At 38.8% G+C, this 24,100-nt stretch overlaps 1 protein-coding gene across 1 annotated transcript; it reads right to left on the bottom strand.

Moving 5' to 3' along the window:
* Nucleotides 1-11,258: 11,258 nt before the first annotated feature.
* On the bottom strand, nucleotides 11,259-18,686 carry SNX20 (sorting nexin 20). The gene is made up of 4 exons (XM_027646789.1): nucleotides 18,583-18,686; nucleotides 16,345-16,522; nucleotides 14,591-14,742; nucleotides 11,259-12,026 (listed from the first exon to the last, which is right to left on the bottom strand). The coding sequence occupies exons 2-4, from the start codon at nucleotides 16,508-16,510 to the stop codon at nucleotides 11,358-11,360; spliced, it is 987 nt and encodes a 328-aa protein (XP_027502590.1). The 5' UTR covers nucleotides 16,511-16,522; nucleotides 18,583-18,686; the 3' UTR covers nucleotides 11,259-11,357.
* Nucleotides 18,687-24,100: the final 5,414 nt, after the last annotated feature.

Below are 24,100 nucleotides of genomic sequence, written 5' to 3'. Positions count from 1 at the left end.
TGAAGTTCCACATTTGCATATGCAGTTGTTTCAGGATCTACCCCAATACAGACTATTGATGGGAGTAATATTTCTGCTTACACATCAATATCCTTGTTTCTTTTGTAAAAGCTCTTTCCCCCCCCTCCTCCCCCTCTCCCATCCCCCTGTTGTCTTTGTGCCTAGTATTTTTCCACACTTTATTTCCTAAAAGACTAGCAGGTTTGACGATGCATTGTGATTTCTTTTCTACAGGGCTTTATGAAGGAAGCTGGAGGCAGTTCTCATTAGTCTCACTGACATCTTTTATCACTTATCAGAGGAACAAGCAAACGGAGAGCAATTCCTTTGATCATGGCAAAAGTAGAAAGAGTATTAAAAACCCTATGAAGATTCACTAAGTAGAAAGTGGAAAAGACAGTCTGTGGCATGTTTCAAAGTAGTAACATGATTTAAAGTTGCCAGATTTGCTTGTATATATTAAAGAATTGTTAATGATGCTACATTTTACATGCATCCTTAGGTCTTTGGTTTTTTTTGCTTTGGGTTTTTGTTTTTTTTTTTGAACAGGCAAAGGAGTTCTTAGGTAGAATGGATGGATTAGATCAATTGAAAAATATCTCTAAAAGGTGAGCTGTGTCAGAGAGGAATTCTGTGATCCAATGAAAATTGAAAATAAAAATAAGGTTGTAAGAGTAGCACAATGGATTGAAAAAGAAACTTGTTCTCATGGGAGAATGTTAAGAAATTTTAAGAATTCCTTTTCTTTGGGAGACATTCTGTGGTGAATCAATACATGTTTGTGAAGACTGCAATGCTTGCAATTATCCATGTATACCTGACTGCCTAACTCTGACCTCAGAGTGCCACTGCTTCTCCATTCTATGGAAAAAATAAGATTTTTCTCAGTGTTTCTGAGTATTGATTCTCCTACACGATGTCCTTGTCATGTGTCTTGTATCATTACCAACAGGGCAGGGACAAAGGCAAGTGATCTACCCTACTACCCACAGCTATTGAGCATTATGTAGTCTAGATCCACTGGTGTTTTTCTGCATGGCTGCAGCTCAGTGTTCCACTGTTATAAATCCCTTCTCAATTTATGCTTGGTGAACAGCTCATATCTCAAAGCTTCAGGTTCGAATTGGCCTTGAAGGTTCATGTCTTAACCTGTGAAAATACAGAGATCACAACTATTTAGACATTTTTTCCAGCACGGACTCTGTGCCAGCTTTGTCCCTGCAGCGTTTTTTACTACCATAGCTAATTTTTAAGTATGTTGAATTTGATTTGGATATGATGCAATGTAGTACATTTCTATAGCACCTTTTATGCAAGCATCCCCAGAGCACTTTTTGATCAAGCTAAAATTAGCTCTGAACTACATACAAATTCCAAAAAGATTCATTTAGGAAGAAAAAAACAAGAAGACCAACTGGTAAAGAGAAGGTAGAAATTTATACGCTCAATTCAAACAGGTAGAGGGGCAAGTTCTCTGTTACACCAGAGTAAGAGGAGCAACTAAGTCAGTGTATTGCTTTATAACAGGCTTGGGGGGTGATTTTCCAAGCAGTACAATACACTACTCTAACACTGCTGACCAGAATGAATTGCATCAGTGCTGTGAATCACCTGGAGGTGGCAGGTGAAGCAATACATGTGTGGGTTATCAGATCTCCCTTTATGTGCACATTGTTCTAACATTTGCTGCTTCTGATAAGAAATGGGAAAGCCACACAATTCTTTCTGATACATGGCCTCAGTCATCTGCAAGAAAGACAGTGGGAGAAATAAACAAATAGCTTTGAGGGACATGACTCATGGATCCAAAATGATACAAATATTTTTGCAGAGCAAGGGGCTTGGAGATAAAGCAAACTTCAGTTGGTTTCTCAGGATTAAAAAAAAGCAGATTGTTGCCAGAAGCTGTCAGGAGGAACAGGGTGACATGCTGAGGAAGGAGGCTAAGAGTTAGTTTTTTTCCTAGACCTAGAGATTTTAATTAAAATCAGACTAGTATATGACTTCTTTCATTGTCGCAAGATTTTCTTTTTATCCTTTTTTTTTAATAAGTAGCATATTTCTTTAAGGTAGTAATTTGATCATCATCATTGCATCTTCATGGAAGAGAACTGCAGGTTGTAAAGAGGCATCAAATTAGGAAAGAGATGGTGCCTGAAATAGATGCTGATGGTCTGGACTAACAAGAAGGGAACTGAGAGGGGTTAGTTCAGTGCTCTTACTAATAATGGTCCTACATGTTTGTTAACAGCTCTGCCTGTACTGAAGGTCAGACTGGTGGAAGTCCACCTCCATGGCTTGCCCCTGCTGTTTTCAGAGCAGTGACACAAAGAGTGTCAGTGGCAACCTCACATCATGGCAACTGTGGGATCAGCACAGATGCTTCAGGGTCATCTGCAACAGGCAGGAAAGTCTTAGGTGGAACCACACTGTTTTCAATTTAGAGACCTTTCCATAGGTTGTAAATCTATCTATTCTGATCCTAATATAATTACAGTGTCTGAGGCAGAGAGAATGGGATGGGAGGAAGGAGCAGGGAGTCTCTGGATCGACACAGTGATGTTATGAAACGTGCAAAATAGTAGCTATAAATATATCCAGTGGAATGACTGAACCTCTGGACTGACACACAGGTAATCTACCCAGTTCTACCTGGTGATTCATCTGACTGTGATCAGCTGGGTAACTGTTCTTTGTCTCAACTTTTCACTTGTTGCTGTTGATCATGTTTACTGCTCCCTCATTCTCTCCATTGGGAACATCAGTGGGATGGCACAGGGTGACCGAAATAGGAAAAATGTGCTGAGATCAGATAAAGAATGTCCCTTGCTCTGCCTTCACTCTCTGCCTCTTACCTTAGGTATTGAAGGGGTTTGGGGTGGCAGCAGCAAATAAAGGCTGTTTCAGAGTGCTCTGCCTTCCCAAAGGAAAATGTATTCCTTTCCTATACAAGAGATTTATGTGGCAAATTAGGTCAGTTATCATTAAGCTACTGCACAGCAGGACAAATCATAATTTTAAATACATTTCAAATCTAAGTACATGTAAAATACATTCTGATGCAGTACAAATCAAGCCTCTTACAGTTGCTATGTGGGCCAGTCAGAGGAACATGGAACATAATAATCAAGGAATAAGGTAGTTGGTTTCTACTGCTGTTTGTGAAGACTATATAATTTATACCATTGTTTATCTTTACTTGTAACCAAGTATCCTCACTGCTATCTCCTCAGGAGGAGAAAAATATAAATGCATAAACCAAAATTAGTTTTTCCCTGTCATCCCTCTGAGGTACTGTTTTTATTGTAAAAAATCTGCATGACCCCTTGTTCTCTAGAGGAGATGAAATGAAGGAAAATTTATACCCAAATTTATTCCCAAAATTTTCCAAAGACAGTCCTAGAAATGAAGGTGTCTATTATGCAACTAACCAACCATTGGTTTGTCTCTTCACAGATTTTTTTTCTGTCTTCATGTTTCGCAAATAACAAAGTTTTCTTCCTGGTTGTGCCTTTTTTGAATCTCTGTTTTTGATCATCACAATTTAGTTTCATGGCAGACTTCATAATCTCATGGGCACCAGAGCCCTGTGCCAAGATTTATGCAGATTTAAAGCCTGGATTAATCTGGCCCAGTATTTATAAAATGTTCTGAACATGTGAAGCCCTATAAAAGCACTGTATATTATTATTGAGTCCTTGGAAGTGTCCCCCCTGCTAACTCAGCACACATTTAAGCTGCTGTTCCTGGAGGTGAGGTGCAGTGACAGAAACAACCAAATCCATGTCTTGTCTTTTGAGATTGCATGTCTCTCTTTTCTTTCTCCCTGTCTTTTTCTTTTTTCTTTTTTTTATTTTCCATCCATGGTTTCTGTAAGAAGCTGAAAAGGAAGGATGGAGACACACCTTCAAAGATTTCACCTCCCGAGACTGTTCTTTCAAAGACTTTGGCATAGTCTTCCTGCTTTTTACTGCCACAGGACTGCCCAGTTCCCTCATGCTGTTTCTAAAAGCTGGCAGATTCTGCAGAAACCTTTTGGAAAAAAAAATCTTGATGCAGGGGGAGGCTGCTTTCAAACTCTGGTCTGCAGCTGGCACTCAGTGGGGGGAGAAGCCAGTCTCCAAATCCAGGCCATCCCAGCAATTTGATAAAATCTCTAGCACAGCTCAGGGAACATAGGCCTATGCTGACTGGATTTGCTGAGTTTCTCAGGGGCTGCTTCCGAAAACATTTCTGTGTTTTGCTGCTTAAAGCACAGGTAAAGGAGATGAGTGGCAGCTACAGTACAGGTTCAGTTGTCACATGTTCCCCTTCCATGTTATCAACAAGAAGACAAAGCTCAAAATCAAGATGTGTGCATGCATACTGTTTGCAGTATATTCATACCTGTACATAAAGAAATTAACAGATTTATTTTAGAGTAGCTGGACTCAGAATCAGGTCTCATTTTCATACTTGGGAGTGTGGCTATCTAAAATGGAGTCAGTGAACTTTCCCCAGCACCATTCAGAAGGCATTATGGGTCCATTTATTTTTACTTCCCTCCCCCCATTATTTGATAGTTCTTTTAAGACTTGTGAGTTTTACTTGGTTCCTTTTGATCAGAAGGAAAAGGTACCGTAGGAACTGAGACGCTGCAGTGACTCTGGCTTTGAACTCACCAGGTCTAAAAGCCTGCAAGAACATTTTCTCTTTCAGCTTTCCAGCGGGCTCCTAGAGCTGCCTGATAAAGGGGTATGGTAAATTGTCCTGAAGGACAGCTGGAAAGCCAGGCACTACAGTCTGAACTCACAATGGAATTGAGACATATATATTTAGTTTAATCATATTAAAATTTAAATGTTAGACTTTAGAGTAGATTTTTTTTTAAATAAAATTCAAGTCATTAAAAAAAAGTTTTCTGTTCCATTCCCTTGAGCTTGCGGGGTCCTGAGCTCCTGAAAATGCTGCGGCTCCATCTAGTGGCACTGCGGTCCCCTGTCATGGGGAGCCAAACCTTTATAAACTTTGAGGAGCAACGAGAAAAATATTAGGACTTAAATTCTGCATTTTCAGTAAAATTCTCTAAGATTTCCTACCAGTTATCAAGTTAGAGTCTCATACTGTCTGAAATGAAACAATATTTAAACTACTAGTTTAGAGAGATTAGTAAATGAAAGTTCATCCACCCTCAACATTTTTCCGAATAATCACAGACTTAGATATACATATTACTATTTCTAATAGAATAAAATTGTACTATGACTATATATATCTCTATCTATCTATCTATCTATCTATCTATATATCTCCACGTGGTACTCGTAAAAGTAGCTCTGATCTGAATTTTTTAAATACTTGGCAAACATTTATTAGGCATCAAAACATTCAAATTTGTTTGTTCCAGCCACTCATCAGCCATCTGTCCATCCACTGTGTATAGAGATTTTGCACATGTTTATATGTACAGTAGGATTTACTGTGCTCTCAATTACATTATAATGTATTTCAGTCTAGTTACTCTCAGCTCTTACTGGACTGACAGGAAAATTTGTCTTGTGTATCTGTACAAAGAGCATATATATACTTGCAAAGTGTGATGAACATATGTTGTAATGGGATCCTAATGTAAATTGGTTGGTTGGTTGGTTCTTTGGGGTTCTCACCTCATCCAGACGGGAATTGACATTCAGTATTTTACACCATTACAACTGTGTTTAGTTTTTCAACACGTCTTGCTCCCGTCTTTGATCTAAAAAAACCCCAAAACCCACAAAAAAACACATTCTTGATTTGATTTGCTCAGCTGCTGTCTGAGCCACAAAACCTAGATTTCATCTTGTGTCCTGAACTTGACTCCCATGCTGATTGTACAAATCTGTTGAATTCAATAAATGTATTTAGCCTTATTAAGATTCAGGAAAGCAAATATTATCCTCCAGTGATGCAGCAGATAACAGGAGTTAATAACAAGTATGTGATAAAGATCACAGGATTCCCTGTAAACAAGATGCTGCATTGCACAGAGAGCATCTTGTCTGCATATGTTTCATAAGTAACTAGACATCCTCATGGGCTTCTTTAGTTATTTTAGAAAGTTGTGTAAACAGTATTATCTGCTTAATGCCCCAAATGATATAATAATTGATATGGAAATGGGGCAAAGCTCAATAGATCGTAATGCAACTCTCCATGGACTCTTGGAGATGATCTGCCCAGATTTTATTTAAATTTTCTTCTAGCTTGTGTGCAGCCTGTGGTTTGTTAGACATTCTAGGCAGATATTGGTTGGACAGCATTTTATTTTCTTTTTACCTTTTTTTCCTGGAAAAAAATTAAATGTGAACTTATACTTGGATTGTTATCTGTTGTAGGTACACTTCAGAGATGCCAATGACAACTGGAAAAGTACGATCATACTGTAAAGCTCTGATGCATTGTGTGCTGTTGTTGAGAAAAATGGATCATAACAGATTACTAACATATATAGTACTGTAGTGGTTGTGTGATCCTTCTTGTTAAGACTACAAGAGCACTGGAAAGAAATTTCAGGGTTCTGAGAAATTCTTAAAGCCGGAAAAATGCATTTGAAAATATTTTCCTGTTCCATCTTGTGGAAAATGATACTGAAGTTTGGAGATTTTTTTTATATATCCTAAAAATCTCTTAGGCAAGACTTTTTTCTTTGCTATTTTTGTAAAGTAGTGGTTAAAATATTTGTGCTGTTCAACCACTTACTAGTTCTTGAAATACATTAATTAGTCAGACTTACTCCACTCTTTTCTCTTCCATAGACAGATCACACAGTTTTGTCAGGTCAAAAATGAAGCCGTGTTGTGGATGTTCATGCAAGATGTACTTAAGAACATGCAGCTGTGACACATCTCTGCTTTGTAAATCTGTGATGCAAGTTGTGCTTCAGTATTTCTCCAGGCAGTCAGTGTGGTCTGCAGACCACTGTATTAGACTTTGGGAAAAATCACTTCTCTTGTACCACTATTCCCCCAGCTGTAAAATGGGGAAAATGATACATTGGAATGTACAGCTAAAATATAAGTAAAACACAGCTTTATAGAAGAGGACAAAGCCATATTGGTATTCAAAAGAAACCTGAGATTTGATTAGACTTGATCAAGGTCACTCATTGGGCTTGTGACATTGCCAAGAGCAGAGCTCGAGTCTCCAGACATTCTGCCTGTTGACTCCAGCTGCCTTCTAGGTACAGAGAATGGCTGATGAAGGTTAATAATGCAAACAGGACAAATGCCAGAAACTGCTCATTTCCATTTATTTTATTAAACCAAAGAAACATTTTGTAAAGAGCACACATTGTTTTGGGAGACAGGAAATGGATGAAATGGATTTATTTATAAAATAAGCCTTTATCACTCAAATATTTTACAGCAGTGAAGAGTGGAAGTAAAATGGCTGTCTGGAAGCAGGAACCACCTGCTTGGTTAATTTATGTTATGTTCTTGCGTGGTAGTGCCGGAGTTTTTTTCTTCCAAAATAGCTTCACTGATGCAGTGCTATTTACCTGTGCTGGCCCAGCACCTGGAGGGCTGGGATGTGTACTTTGGGGACAGCATGTGAACCCCATAGAGAGTGCACAAGAATTTCAGCCATTGTTTCTCCAATGGTTTCTCAACAAGGGTTAAGGAAGGGCAATAGACAAGCGAGACAGTTAGATGTGGATGGAAATGTCAGCTATTTCTTTTTTGAGTCCTTCTTAAAATACTATTCAGAGAAAAACTAAGATGTGGTAGCTGTAGAGCACCCATTTCATTGTTATACATCTTATGAAAAAACCAGGACAATACAGCAATGCCACTGTATTGCTGCACTGAGCAAAAGTAATGGGGAAAGATATTAACCTCTGACTGCCTGCAGGAAATCTGTCTTACCAGGCTACACATTTTTAACTGTTGAAGATAAAGTTGCATGTACAGGCAGAGGGAACCTGGTCCTTGCAGGCTGTCCCTACCTTGGACAATTTGGAGTGGAAGACAATTGGGTCGATATGGGAGCAGGAATGCCATTACCCTTTAGTTTAGTAACATGTAACTGCTGAATACTCACTTTGCTCTAAAAATCAGGTAAAAAAGAATATGAAGAAGTTGACTTTTGAAATGTGAGTAAAAGGAAGCACGAATTCTTCTGGCAGGTCCAACCACTCTCTGAGAGTATATAGCTAAGAAATCAGAATTGGCTGATTGCCTGTGGAGATGATCAGCCAGCATGGTCTCACTACAGCACAATGTAATATGAAGATAATTTTGTAACTTCTCTAGTTTATAAGGAAAGTAGCACCTGATTTTAAAATAAGACTGCACTGGTAAGAAACTGCAATCCACTATAAGCACACAGGTTTGGCAACTTAGTACCTCTGATTTCTCTTTCAGTTCAAAATATCCTTGACAAGTGAAACAGGCTTGTATAAATCAAAATTACCTCTATCCCATTGCATGTTTCTGAGTTAAATGCTGGAGTTAACTCATTTGGTCAGGTTTCAAAGCTTTCCTGATCTATGAGTATTGAAAACCTGAATGAGGAAACCTTATGGGGAAGTACTAAGTGAGGAAATAGAGGCTCAGAGTTTAAGTTCCTTGTGCAAAGTTCAGACCAAGTCTGTGGCAGAGCTCCGGGTGAAATGCAAGCTCTGTGGATCCCCATTTGTCACCATAACCATTCCAGCTTTTTCTTTCCGAGGATTTTCTCTGAAGAGATTAATAAATCCAAAGGTCACAGGCTTTACATTTGTAGGAAGGAAATGCATACCTGATTTGCTTGGGGGAGCTTGAATTGTTGGGGAGATTTTAATTTTGTTGTATTCTAATAGTAATGAAATCACAAACTCATTTTATGAACGTTACCCTTGACCCTTTGAAGTGGCTTGACTGGAAGTCTCAATGCAGCAGAAATTTAAATCAGCCCTTTGAGTGAGGCAGATGATAGGTTCTTACTGGGTAGCTCTGAAGAAGTTGTGGTCACCTGATTGCCACAGCTGAAAACAGTTTCCATTAAGGAAGTTCAGTGTGGGGGAATTACCCAACAATGTTCTTTCTTCACACTATTCCTGTATTTATTTAGTTCATCTTCCCCCATAATACGGGGGACTGACCTTCAGCTTCCAGTGGATGGAGACAATGAGACCTATTCTAGGATTATTTTGCTGACAAAATTCTACCAGTACATTGTATGGAAAAGAAGAGATTTGGCTTATCCCATTAAAGCAGTGGGGATTTCTTGCACTGTTTATTTTAGTGCCTTTTGAATGATATAAATTTTTCTTTTAGCCAAATTGCACCTCAAAACATGAGAGCAGAAATTGGTCAGATTTGGATCAGTTAGTCCTTCCGAGATGGAAATTTATAACATTACCACGAGTAAAGGTTAAAAGTAAGATCTTGCTGATGTGCTGCCTTTCCTGGTAATTGTCCTTGTCAGACAGCATGTCCTTATGGACCCTCTAATCCTATGGTCAGCTGTAAGGTGAAGGTCTGTGGAGGCAGTTAGATACTCATGTGCCATCCCATGGGAACCTGAGGAGAATCCAAGGGAGCTGTGCCCTGGGCACAGGGCACAAGGATGGGAGACAGCAAAAGGGAGGAAATTATTTTTTTCCTATTCTTCTGGTCTTTCATCACCAGCTGCTGTGGAGTTAGAGCAGTGTGAAGGCCACAACTCCTTTCTATCTTAACTTGAAACTGTTTGAATGTGATGCAGACCCCAGACATGCTTTCTTCTTCAGTGCTTTGTTACTGATTCAGAAATTCTCTAAGAAGGTGTTACCTTTGATTCATTTTAACTGTCCTGCAATATGGTATGTTGTGGGAAGATTAGTCCCTAAGTCCCTTAATTAATTACTCTTAATTCTATTATTGCTGGTATAACTAGAAAAAAAACAATTGTCAAATAACAAATAATCCATGTATTTTGAGTTTAATGCCTAGCTCTTAATAGCTACTTAAAATATTAACATTCTACCCTAGACACTCCTATTCTGTATTTTTTTTCAAGACATCCTTCTTGTAACAATACACAGCGAAGTTTTTCAGGCTCAGTGCCTTTCCAATTAGCTGATTCTTTCATGTCTCTGGGAGGTAAATTAATAGTTATTCCTAACTTACTGACAGTGTCATTGTGGTGCATGTAGGATCTGTAACTGGAGTTCAAACCTGAAAGTACTTAGTGGACTGTGTTCAGTAGAGAATAATGACCCACACTAGTTAATGAAATTAATTACTATATTTATGAGAATTAATTTACCAGATTGTTAAAATAAGTGTATGGGAGAGATCATAGAGTTGAGGGAAATTAACGAAGCAGTTAAATAGAGGCTTTTTCAGCTCTTAGGAAGTTTCCCAGGAGTGTTAGGGCCAAAACAAGCTTAGTATTTTATAAGTGTGTTGGATCCCTGAAAAAATTAGCTGTAATATTGCAGTGCCACCAAGATGATGCTTCCATGGTATACCAGGCTGTAAAGCTAAGGCAAGGCCCAATTTATATAAACCTCTGACAGGAAAGCGGGAAGTACAAACTGTCTGTTAACCATATCTCACAGCTCAATAATCAGAATTAAAGGTTAGCGTTATAACAGCCAGATGTTCTCCCCAACAGCACTTTCCTGTAGTCCCTTTCCACTATGGATATAGTGCACGTGGTTTGAATTTTCTACCCTGGTCAAAGCTGTGCTTAAAGATCACCCCAAACAAGAATGTGCCTTCAATGCCAGTCATAAAACGCTGCTAGTTACAAAAGGGAAATGAGGTACATCCCCTCATCTCTGATGGAATGATCATTGCTTGTATTTTTTGCTCCTACCAAAGTTGATTGTAAACCTTCCCCCCCCACAGCAGCTGAATTCAGTGGGAACAGGACCAATCCCATCATTCTCAAAAACAGTAAAGTGCTGTTTGTCCAGGTCTGAGCTCGAGGAGGAAAAAACTACATTCGGTGTCTGAAGATGCATCTTTTAAATTGCATCAGCTGAGAAGGTGTTTTTGTTCTTGAAAGGAAATAGTTTCCACATGAGCAAGAAATGCCTCTGATTCTGCAGATTCTTAAGTGCTTTATTCATTGCAATTTCTTATTCTGACTTTTCACGCAAAATAAGCTTTGTTCAAAATAAGCAAAACATAAATGATTATTTTCTTGCAAATTTCTTCCAAAAAACCTTAAGGTGCTCCTTAGATACTCCTCATATCTGCAGAGAAAATGTAATATTTTCCAACATAGATGCTAATGTCCCTTTTGAACATGGAAGATGCTTAATTTAATTTTTTTTTCTATTAATACAATGCTACATTTGCCAAACTGGTAATTTTCGGTTCTTACTCCTTCAGGAATTTGCTCTTTCATGAAATTGTTTCTTGTGTTCATTGTACATACTCCCGAACTGCAAGTTCTTTCAGGGTAAATACCCGTACGGGATCTTTCTTTGCCTTCCATTCTTCCAGTTTTTCTTGCAGAGATAGGAAATCCTTGCCAAGTTCATAGGCCAGAGTGATCATCGTTTCTAACAATGGGATATAATACCTGTGGTTGGAATGCACATGAAGGCGTGATAGAGCTTTTTCTCCATATTCAAAGGCACTTGCTGGGTTTTCCAGGTCCTTGTGGCACACCATGATAGCACAGAGAGTAGGGACAATTGAGACAGGGTTGCCTCTTGTCAGCCTTTCCTGCAGACCGATGACTTCCAGAAGGATTTCCAAAGCTTTGTGGTACTGGCCACCCCGCAAGCAACCATACGCTTCCTGAAGCTCCGGCCTTGTTAAAAAGTCAATAAATTTTTTTGATCTTCGGACACATTTCATAGAATATAGAAGTCTCAGGTAGTCCTTGAAGGCTAATTTTCTCTCATTGATTATTTCTTCTGTGAAGTTCCCTGTTAGAGTTTTTTTGGGAAAGGTCACATCTTCCATTTCTTCACTAAATTCCTCCAGCAGATTTCTGTGCAGTTTCTCAAAATCTGAATAACGCCGTTCAATTACAGACTTGTTGCTGTCAAAACTCCCTGTTTGCAGAATGATGATTTTATACATCTAAACGCAATCAAACAGAAAAATAAACATGAGAAGGACCATTCTAGCCCTACTGCAGTCACATTTTTTTCTGTTACTGTTTTGAAAAGACTTTGTGCCTGTATATTTCTCCAGCTAAAACATTCCTGCACCAATTTTATGTGTGTAGGCTTGTATACTCCTATGGTTTATGGCAGTGCTGCTGAATCACGTGCTGTCTGGGATTATGATGCATGCTCAGCGTAGGCCTGAAAAATCTGCAACCATCAAATTAATAATTCCCACCAGCTGCTGTTCTGTACTTTTGTCACCGGATTTACCCTTAGCATGCAAATAAGTTGTAGATAGTGCACTAACAGATTCCATCCTGCAAGGTGCTGGGAAAGGCAAACTAGCAGCAGATTGAGGCACATAAAAACACAAAGCATTTCTGTAGCTGTACTTTGTTTATGACAGCCATGGTTGCTGCAATCAATCATCTTCAGTGAACTGAATGGATTTCCCAGACTTAATATTGAATGTAATCTATTTTACATTGGTCATAATATTCAGAAATGCTGTTTGTAAGAGATATTACTAGGGATTTAGGGGTGTTATTAATCCTGTGAAAGAAGAGGGAGTATTTGGCAATATATTTGGTATGTGCAAAAATAAGATGGAGCAACTCCAAAGCCTTTTTCCCCCCTCTAAATCATTGCCCTCTATTCAAACTTCCTTGGCATGTAAATAATACCAAAAAAATTTGACATTTCTACAACAATCTGTTTGCTATCTAAATTCCTTCACTAATAGCTAACAGCAATGCTGCCCCACAGTAACTCAAGAGTATGTCTTACTCAGCTCTTCACTAGCCTCAAAATGGTTATAATAAATGTGATATTAGGAAAAAAGCTGCAAAACAAAATTGTGTGTTATGTGTTGTACAAATAGATTCTCTTCTGGATCTGATCAAAGCACGGTGATGTTGAGGCAGGGTCAGATCTCTAATGTGTGTAAACCAGTGAAGCTGCACCGAGGCCAGCTTAACTGTGGCACCACGCACCAGCTAAGGACACAGACTGTGGGCCTTTTAGATGTCTGTATTCATATTCAACTTCACCCTGTTCCCATCGATTTACACAGGAGCTGGACAGGTTTTACTCATGCCAGTTGTTTTCTTTGCTGCTCTGAAGGGTGCAAACCAGCACTCGTTCTAGTGTCTGTCTGATTCTCTTTCTTGTTTTTCCTTAAAGAGAAATTCTCTCTTTTAATCTTCATAAATGATCTTTATAGGCGCCTCTTGAAAGGTTTCTAAATTTGAGCTGACTTCTCTGATCTCTTTTCATTTGTAAGCACTGTGACATTTTCCTATACTTTGTCCTGCTCCCTGCTGAAAAGTGTATATATGCCTGATGCATTCTAAAACAATCATAAGAGCAATTTTTTTAAGTTGTCATTTTATCAAGGGCAGCTAAGTGAATAATTTACAAGTACTTGAGGTTTTTTATTTGTGGAATGTGCATGAAAAAGGCAAGAAATACCATTTAATTTGACTGTCATTCAAATTGGCTCAATTTTTTTCTAATGTAAATCTTTTTGCCTAGGCATGTAACGTATAACTAACTTTAACTAATTGCACATAAGATGAATGATACTCTTGTTCTCATACAGTTATACTAAAATAATTTTGAACTATTCAGCAAGCTGGATACTACTGAGTATGCAATAACAGCAGCAATAAGTAGGTTTGTATAGCACGAACTAAGTAGGTGTGTATAGAATGCAAAAAGATCTTAGGCCAGTCTGCAAAACATTTACCTGTTCCAAATTCTACCAAGCTGGATGACCCAATATCAGCAATGCTAGAATGATTCTTGGCATTTTTCATCTCAGAGGTTGTAGCAATGAAGGAAATCATCCCTATCTGAATTTCACAGGAGTAGTGAGAGACTCACTCTAGATCAGTCTTTCTGAAGGCCAGGAGCAGAATCAGAAATAAAACCCCAGTGTCAGTACTATGAGTAAAGATACAAAAATCCAACCTATTCTGTTGTTCCTACCCATGATACCCATGTTTCATTTTAAAAATATGACAGAAATATGCCACCTAAGGGAGCCCTAGGTAGGGAAGGGGAACGATCTCAAGTGATGTAGCTGGAGGATGTCTTAGGCTTTTTCAACATCAAAGACTTTTGCACTTGTGCTAACAGAAACCTCTGATGTGGAAGTTATACAAATGCACTGCAGCTGCTACAGCAGGCTAGCTCAGTGGAAGTGTAACTATATAGATATTTTTTTTTACTTGTGCGAATTTCCTTAATGTTGACAAAACTCTGGGTGTATGGGGTACTAAAGCTACTAATTTACTTGTTATCACTTCTCCACTGACGCAGATTTTGTGAATTGACTATCAGAGAGTTTTTTTAGAGACAGATTCCACCAGCTATGCCCATACAATCAGTGAGCTTCTACACCGTATGATCGTGGCTTGCAAAACTTGGCCCTCGGTAAGGCTTTCATGTAGTGAGACATGCTCTGTGCTGTGCAGACCCCTGTGGAGTGAAGAAAAATTAATGATCTTCTTACATATTCATTTCTTAGCTTACCACATATTTAGACAAGTGGTGCTCTACAATTCTGGTTGATGGGATCTCAAAAAGGAGTTTGACTTGTCTGCACTGGCTTTTTTCATTCCTCCAGTATTCCTGAAGCTCCTTAGTGGTCATCGAAGAGTGGGGACTTAGGGTTGCATTGGAATCTAAAAATAATATATTTAGTATTTCAGGTTATATCCTTTGCATTTGGAAAGAAAGTTCTTATGCATTTATTGTGAAAGGACAGCCTAGATTTTATTGTTGCTGTAACAGCAAGAGCTAAAGACTGATAAAATAATTGATTTCACTGATAATAATGACAGGTCCAGATGCTTTGAGGAAAGTTACTGAGTCTAAAATTTTGAAAGACACCAATTCATCTTCAGAATAAAAAGTTGTAGAAAAAGTAGTGCCAAGAAGTATTGTATGTAAAGGGTGTAACCTCAGGCACAGTCTGAGCACGAGATTTTGTTCGCCATCCCAGAGGCAGCCTGAAGAAACATCAACAGAGTCTTCTGAGTCAGATGTTTCTCCAGGCTTCTTTGTTGCTCAAAGGAGGAGTTAACACAGTGCAGCTGCAAATTCAGACATATTTTCAAATACTGACCCTATTCAAATATGGGGTTTGTGCAGTAATAAGCAAAAGCTGAGAAAACATGAATATCCTAACTTCAAAGATGGATAACCAGCTCAACTGGAGGAATTTTTGCATCCTCGTTTTTTTTTGTAGCTGATGACACAGTTCAGCTGCAAATATTTTATATACCTCCTCCTTTTCCCTTCTCTCTCCTCCCACACTCACATACAGACAGACATACATATACATATGTATACGTATGCATATATAAAAATATAGGACAGCTGGTTGAAGAGTTTGCTTACAGGAGAATTTGATGTAGCATTTCAAAAGGGTGATTTCTCTGTCTTTGAAATCTACTGACAACAGTTTTCATCAGGTGGCATATAGGCTAGCAAAGTGGGTAAAAGAAGTGGAATATTTGTATTTCAGTGGGCACACTGTCAAGGCAGTCAGCCGAAGTCAGTCTGCAATGTATGTAGCACTCTGACAATGGAGGTGAATGAGCACAAATGAAGGGTAAGAGATCAGCTTGATGCAGAAACAGACTTGTAAAGGCATCATAGTACTCCTACTTTTACATTTTCTCAATCAATTGGCCATACAGTTTCAATTATCAAGGCCTTTGGGGTTTGGCTTGATCTCTTTCCTAAGAGAGGTGGGTTTTATGACATCCTTGCAGGACGAAAAATCTTGATGAGATTATATATATTTTAAATTATACGTTACATTTTATTTAACAACAGATGACAGCAATCTTGGGCATAGTAAACGTTCAATGCTGCCTCTTTAAAGGCATGTGAGAGCCACCTGCTTGAGATAAACTTCAAGCTTGGTGTCTTTGCTGATACTATCAAGAATTTCAGATTTTGTGATGCACAGAAGGTGCACTCCTGAGACAGGCCATCTGATGATCACTGATTTCCTTCCTGGTGTGTAAATCAAATCTGTAATACATTTTAGGTACAAACAATTTAAAAGGAAAACTGTGTGTGTGTAAACACACTTGGATATGCATCTGTTTCACTCTTGCTACATTATTATTACAAGTCTAAGCAAGGCTTATTTTCAGTGCAGTGTAGCAGTATAATTTTGAACTACTGCTGCAATTAATAAGAAAAGGTTTTTATATAAAAGATTAATGGCTTAAATAGTTAGACAAAAAATAAAATTAGAAGATAGTATCAACCTTTCAAGTCATTTTTTTCTGGGTTTTCTTTTCTCAGTTGACACGAAATTTCAGCTTTGGGTTGATTTTCTTCTTTATCAGCTGGGCTTGTGGTAGAAAATGTAGTAATTCTGCTTACAGCTTCCAACAGTTCCCTTTCTGCTGTGCGGTGTGAATCTTGGTCCATTGCAAGCTCTCACTGAAAGATTACAAAACCCATGATATTTCTTAGTACCACGCCTTTAGAGGATCCAGTTTGGCAATCTTTTTTATTACTTACTCATTTTTCTCTGTGAACTTGTATCAGTGCAACTGTAGTTTCATAAAAGCTAAAGCAAAAACCAGAAATATCTACACAGCTACCAGTGCAGAACCATTCCTGTTACTGTTACTGCTGAAAGTGCTTGGATGTTTTTTTTTAAAACCAAACATGAAAACCATCAGAAGTTATGTTGAATAAGATTAGGCAGGGAAATCAATTCTTACCTATGACAATCTGGTCATGAACTTCAGTGGGGGCAGATTTTTTCTCCTTGCATTTTGCCCTCAAGCTTGCAAGTATGAGTTCAGATGAACTAAAATCTTGGAAATAATTAGTATAACTAGCAGCCTGGCTCTCTTACACTGCCAGAATATACTGTTCTCAAGACTCAGAAACTTGCCATCTGTTCTTAATAACAACCTGTAGGGCAAAATGGAGTGATATCTAAAATAGTATAATGTTTTTATCATATTTCACAGTTTCAGGTGGCCTCCAGGGACTTGTCTCTGTACTATGAGAACAAAACAAGTGAATTTGACAATGGCTCAGTGTAAGGATAACTGAATTTACTAATTATTGTAAAAAAAGCATTCTCCCTTTACTAGTCCTCTTACCCTACATACTGTACTGCAGTAGATTTGTATGCCTGTTCTGTTAGGACCAGTATTTTACCATGCTCTGATAAAATGCCTAACACAATATGCTCCTACTGCACAGACCAGAGTGACCATTCTGTCGCATAAATGTCTCCCCAGGCTGTTGTTTGGTTTTTTTAAAAAAACCAACCAACCAACTGAAAAAAAACCAATCCCAAAGCCCACCTATTACACCACTGTTTTATACTAGCAGTTGGACAAGTTCTAAGAACATCCTAAGAGCTTTACCAGGGTGCTGTGTTCGGTTAGTTAACATGAGCGAAGTTTTGCTCACAGATCAGCCAATAGGTGAAAATCAAATAACAGAACAATATAGTTTTAAAAAGCCCTGCTAAAATAATGCCCAAGCAGTGGTTATTAAATAATGGGAGAGTTTAGGAGAGGGATGTTACTACATATCATTTTGCCTCCAGTTGCCAACCACCCAGTTATGCAATGCAGGATACAGAGGTGAGGAAACTCCTTCAGCAGTCCTATTGATTTCTGGCAAGCTGCAAGGCTATAAAAGAAAAAGAAATTGCTTTCCCCGCTGGAAATAATGAAAGGGCAAACCACTTTCTCCTAAGAGAAACCTTTCCTTTGCCTGGCTTGGATAAACAAGTACATAAATGTGGTCATCCTCCTTAATAAAAGCATCATGGAAGCCCTTATTTTCAGACTTCAGACTCAGAATGAAAAGTTCTCACTGTTATTTGAGTCCTCCTTATGATCTGCTTTTTGAGCATGAAGAGTAGCCTCTTATTGTCCAACTGCTCAGTCTTTTGAAAATCACAACAGTTTATCCCAAGAGCATATATAGTAGATTAAATGAGGAATCTGAAAATGGCCAAACAAATTTAAATGACAACTTTTTTATTGGTCTTAAGCTGGGATGATTTTATAAGCAAAATTGTATTTACATTTTCAAAAAAAAAAAAAATTACATATGTATAGCTTTATATACCTAACATATGCATATGTGTGTGTGTGTGTATTTATACATATAGATGCTACTTTAAAACATGATCTACCAGAGAAACACAACACACTTGTGAACAGAAGAATGCAGAATTAGACATTATGATACACATGTCTTCTGCCTTGAATCTATGTGCCTTGAAAACATGCACTTCACATAAACAGTTTCATTTTCACAGCTAAAAATGATTGCAAGCTCTTTTAAGTAAGCTACTATTTATTTTTACATATTAAAAAAATCCAGAACAATACTAAACCCCTGCAACAAATTACACAATTTTATCTGGAACAGACACTCATCCTGTTCCATTTCAGGGTAAATGCTGCTCTGGCTCCTTCACTGAGCTTTAAATAACTAGAAACCAAAGTGCACAGAACACTCACCTGGAGACTGCTGAATTGCTGTTAGTTGTGCCCCATGGATGGTCTGTACAAGGCCACACAAAGCCTGCTTCGCATTTTCGGAACGCAGAAAAACCTGTCTGTGCTTTCTTCTAGCAGGCACGTTCTGTGTCTTACAAAAAGGAAGGAAGAAGCCTTGATTAAATCAGACTTCCTCGTCCCATTGGCTCACTGGTTCAGTGCTGGCTGATTACGCATGAAATTTCCTATCTGCCCCGAGCAGCCCTTGTGTCTCACCGGCGGCGAGCAGGGCCCAGCACCAGGGCCCAGCACCGGGCAGGTCTGGGAACCCCAGAGTCAGGATTCTATGAGGCTTGGCAGAGGAAAGAGTTCAAGAGTAAAGGCAATTAACAAAATCAATGAAAAACTTCTCTGTATGGATTTCTGAAGCAAAAAAAAAAAAAACACTTAGCAAAAGGGAGATTAGGAAAAAAAGAGCCAAATATGCAAACGTGCTTATGTGGAAAAATAATGCCCTTTGGGATGTCTTTAAAGTACAGACTTAATATCCAGTTCAGGAAAAAAAAATGCAGGTGGTACCACAGCAAATAGCCTCATTCTGCATAAATGTGCATTTCTTGCACTTCTGACAGAAATCCCGATTCCACATAGTGCTTAAACATATGATTAATTTCAAATATCTGCTTAATTAAAGTTCAAGTGGGAGCATTATCATACCTGACATGTCTACTAAACTTGAAATGGGCTTACAAGTGTGCCTAAAATTAATCCTACGCTTAATATACGCTTAAATTTGTTGTTGAACTGAGGACAAAGTGAAATAGAATGATGTGTTATTAATCCACAGGTCCTTTGGCACAGATGCTTCCTTTTGTAGTTCACTTCACTTTGGAAATTTGCTTTAAACCCTCAGAACAGCTATTTCTGAGGTAAATAATATGGACATTATCTTTTTAAGTAATGTAAGTTTCCCCCTTTTGCCAAAGCTCAGTCACTGAAAAACCAAGCAATTTTAATGCAGCCCAAATATGGGAGGCAAACATCCAAAGGACCACATGGATCCTGCTCCACACATTCCTTCAGAACAAACAGTTTACAATAATGTAGAACCAGGGCCATAAACTGGTAGTGCTTCTCTTCTGCTCTATTTGCCACGTAAAATAATGCCAGCTCCAACTAGGACTTTGTCTGAATGTAGAAGTTTTGCCGAAATGGCTGTCAGAATGATGAAAAATCACTCCAATGCAGCTACAACCACACTGGCAAAAGCCCTAGTGAGATGCCATTATATTGGCAGAGTCCTTCAGCCACTTTAGCATGTTCCATGCAGAATATGATTTAAGTTACAACAGAAATCTGTGCTTGCCAATTCAGCTCTAAGGTGTAGCTATACCAGCCAACCCTTTTAAGTGTAGACAAGGCATGTGTTTCTGGCTCTACTCTCATTCCTTTAAAGTTAGATTTATGGGTTTGGTTACAATTGTGAGCAAAAACCAAAAGGGATTTCAGCGCATTTTGCTCATGCTGACAGTTCACAGATGTATCTAAACTTTGAATTCTGAATCTGTTAATTTATGTGTTGCCAAAAAGCAATGTATTATTTTGTGATGCTTAGTGCTATTGTCCTTCTCTTGTTAAATGCTAAAAGAAAACAGTACATTTTTCAGTATATTAAGTATGACCTCTACTTTCAATTATTTCAGAATAAGTAAGTCCTAATCCAGTCAACCTGGATGATTTAAAAAAAAGTGAAATCTGTTATTATGATCGTGGCTAATAGATATGAACTAATTTACAAATCAAGGGTGTTTTACAAGAGTTCTGCCTGTCCTTTTAGAGCCAGATGTTATGGTAACAGCTGGTTCCTGAACGTGTTCCTCATGCTCAGGAGCCGTGACATCCACAGCAGGTTTAGCAGGCTGCTGCTCCTCATTCTGCTTCCAGGAGCTCAGATTGGTTCTGAACAGCACCTTGCCCTTCACTGGACCCAGTGTTGTGAATCTGGCAGTATTTTACTTTCTTAAATGCCTACCTGATTAGCACATGCAAAAACCACTACAGTGTACAGTGGTGTTTGTTAGCAGAATGCACAACTAATATTTTTCTTTTTATATTCTCAGCTTCACTTCCAATAGTCAAATACTCTGTAAAGGGTCAAGCAGGTGAAAAGAAAATTTTCACAATGGCAGCAGAGCATTCTGAGAGATGGGCAAGTGCACTTGCACCATCCATTTACCTGAATATTCATAAAACTTGGTAAATTTTAATGGAAAAGCATGTTCTGTTATAGGGATGGAAAAGGGATCCTCATGCACTGGCTCACACAGAGTTTGTATTCTGTGAAAGGACTGGCTTCATCAGACATAAAGAACACAGTGTTAAAATGCATCTACCAAGGGACATGGAAAAAGAGTGCTCTGCAATAATGTAGGAATGAGGCAAGGTTAAAATCATAACACTGCAGTGCATAAAAGGTGGTTGTCATAGGAGTTAGGTCCTCCATATCAATTTAAGATGAAAATACTCATTTTAGGAAGAAGAACCTGAAAGTTTATGTCCAAAACTTGGCAACTAGCCACCAGATGAGCCAGCAGTGTGATGTCATGTTAAGGATGCCTGCCATTATTGAAAGACTGTGTTGGTGCTTTTGGTAGTTAAAAAACCAGAAGAGACTGCTGTAATAGTGTCAAACATTCTGCCTTGATTTATACCCCATTTTGGGCAGTTCCCATTTTTCTAATCAGAGAGATTACACAAACCCAGACAGATACAGTATTCAACCATAGACTACAAAGCTGGTATCAGCTTGAAAAATTGGGAGATAAACCAATGTCATCTATGAACTGGAGTTTTCTGGCAGATTTTATTGGCATTTTATTATAGGCATGGTAAGGTCTTATTCTTGTTAAAGGATGTGGCTGTAATAGCCCTATTACAAAATACTTTTCAGCTTCTGTCCTAAGAAGTACAGCTTCAGGCAACTTCATAGTCTGTGCTGCTTTTCCATCTCAGGCCCCCAACTATGTAACTAAACCTTATTTATTTTACTAAATCATTTCATTAGAACCGTAGGTAGTGAGAGAAAGAAAAAAAAACAAACAAACACCAAAACCAGTGGGAAGCAGAAATACCTAACATATTTATCCAAGCCCCTTTTTATCACATAACTAATATTTAGAAAGCGTGGTAATATTGTCTTTGATGCTCCTACAAGAACCTTTCCTCTCTTTTTCTTAAATGCAGCTGGACAAATACCATGTTTGAATTAGCAGAAAACATTCAGCCGTTTTGTATGAATATTCTACACTTCTGGGGTGATGCTGTGATAAATGAATACCATACTCCTATCCTGGCTCAGCACAAAATTTTGTACCATGTTATGATATAATATTTAATCATGTAGTGTTGTGTCATTTGAAAGTGGAATTTGTTTACCATACTTCATTATTACAAAACATGTCTCTCTTAACAAGAGTGTGGTTTAAAGAAATCATTCACTGTTTAATGAAAAATATCTCATGCTGGTGTTACTGACAGGGTTTTCAACATGAAAGAGACGTACCAGGCCCGTTTTACACTGCCAAAGTCCTGTTATCACTTTACAACTCCTTTATACTTCTAAAGGAGTATGAAGGAGCTTTAGAGTAAACACCAGTCTTGGCCTGCCTTTCATCTGTGGTGTGTCAGTGACACAGAGCTGTGTGCAAGCCAGTGGGTCAATGGGATATTAACTTGGGTTAAATGTCACAAGCGCTGTTCTGTCTGGAGAATGACAGACCTTCTAAATGGGTCATGCTGGTCGTTTTTCCTGATGGATTCATAGAGGGTTAAGTACATAATTACATGGAATACAGGATAATTTTAAATATTTGGCTGTGAGGTATTAGGAACACTACATGTAGTCATTCCTATCAAGTATTTTGATATTTTCTGCTCATGTCGTGTCTGTCCCCTTTTCTTCTCACATATAATTATGGTGTACTTTGGCTAATACTTATTGTCATGTTCCCCATGTGATTTATCTATACCCAAAATGTAAACATAATGAAATCTGGGATAACAGGGTTTATAGCAGACATGCTAATGCTCGTTGTAGTAGCGTAAAAGGCAGCTCTCCAAGTGGAGGGCTGCAGCAGCTGTGTATAGATAGCCACCTTGAGGATCAACTGAGCATGGCTGGGGTTCTGGGAGCTCTCCTGTAAAATGAAGAAATGTAAGGCATAAATCTTAGTATATATTTTCAAGATGATTTATTCTTTAAAAATTAATTGAGACTTTGAAATGCAGTTCTGCTTGTAAGTGACTAGTGAAATGATTAGTGTATTTGTTCCATAGTAGATGGACTCTCAGTGTTTCCTCAGGAGTTTCCAATAAACTCCTGCTGGTGTCTGTGTCCTTTCCATCTGGCATGTATCCAGACCAATAAAACCCTGTGTCCTGCCTTCCCATCTTCCTAACAAAAACCTTGGCAGTGACACACAGGGCTTCAGAGCTTAGATTTAAGGCTGCACTAGGTCTGCTTAACGACTGTGTCTCTGGATTCTGGAGAGCTGTAGGGAACAGGATTAACTGGAACAGCCTTTAGCTAATGTTGAACTGCATATGTTACTAAATTACATAAAAAACATGTATTAAACGAATGTTACAGGTGCTAAGAAACCAGGAAAGTGTTTCTTTGTATGTCAATATTACTGTAACCACTTTAGGTACAAGATTATATACTGCATTTTCCAAAGATGCCCATTTCTCACAAGGCAAAACTTTAGAAATATTTTTTAAATGAAATTTAAAGCACCAGTTTAAAATACCACATTATTTAAAAAAAAAAAAAAAGGCATTAAAAAAAAAATTAACAAAATCTTCTCTAAAAACAAATATTGCTTTCTGGAAATGTGTGAATAGTTTGTAAACACAACCGTCCCGCTGCTGAACTCCCTTCTATCCCAAAGTTCATTCTGTCATTCATTATTTAAGCAGAGCTCACTATACATGAACAACAGCGATGCGAAGTGGATGAAACAGGGCAGCATTCAGACGACAGTCACAATCAAAAGTAGGCCAGTTAAAGAGGAGTTTCATTTGGCTTTTATTAAATCAAATATTCAGCAGTATTACTTACATTTCTTGAAAGTAAAAATATTTCAAAACTGGGTACTGAAGCCAGGCCAAGCCTGACATTCAGGAACTCCGCGGCCGCTTCTTCCCCAGCGAGCTCGGAATTACCCCGCGCCTGTAAAGGCTGTGCCGTGGGGAAATGGCACGGCTAAAATCCCTCCCGCCCTCTTCCCCAGCGCGCACGGAAGGACAGTTCATTAATTCAGTCGGTAGTTCCGCGCCTGGTGAGGTTTGTGACCGCACCGGGCCCCGAGGAGCCCCTTCCTCCCGTCCCCACGTGCTGCCGCGCCGGGGACAGCGAGCCTCGCTCAGGACAGGGAGCTGGACGCAGGACGCGAGTCCTTCCCAAGAAGGGGTGGCGGGGACGGGCCCGCGGACAGCGGAGCCCCGGAGCAGGGGCTGGTCCAGGTCCAGCTCCAGGTCC

This window comes from Corapipo altera, unplaced genomic scaffold (genome assembly GCF_003945725.1).
Source record: "Corapipo altera isolate COAL_440 unplaced genomic scaffold, ASM394572v1 62, whole genome shotgun sequence".
Taxonomy (NCBI): domain Eukaryota; kingdom Metazoa; phylum Chordata; class Aves; order Passeriformes; family Pipridae; genus Corapipo; species Corapipo altera.
This window is presented reverse-complemented; position numbering and strand designations above follow the sequence as displayed.

Bases quoted from the DNA above. Each gene is read 5' to 3' on its own strand.
- SNX20 (XM_027646789.1), bottom strand. From the start codon at position 16,510: ATGGACCAAGATTCACACCGCACAGCAGAAAGGGAACTGTTGGAAGCT. The intron at 14,743-16,344 runs GTTGATACTATC...TATTATTTTTAG, and splicing joins AGAAAAAAATGACTTGAAAG to ATTCCAATGCAACCCTAAGT. The intron at 12,027-14,590 runs GTAAGCTAAGAA...GATTGCGTTTAG, and splicing joins ACCACTTGTCTAAATATGTG to ATGTATAAAATCATCATTCT.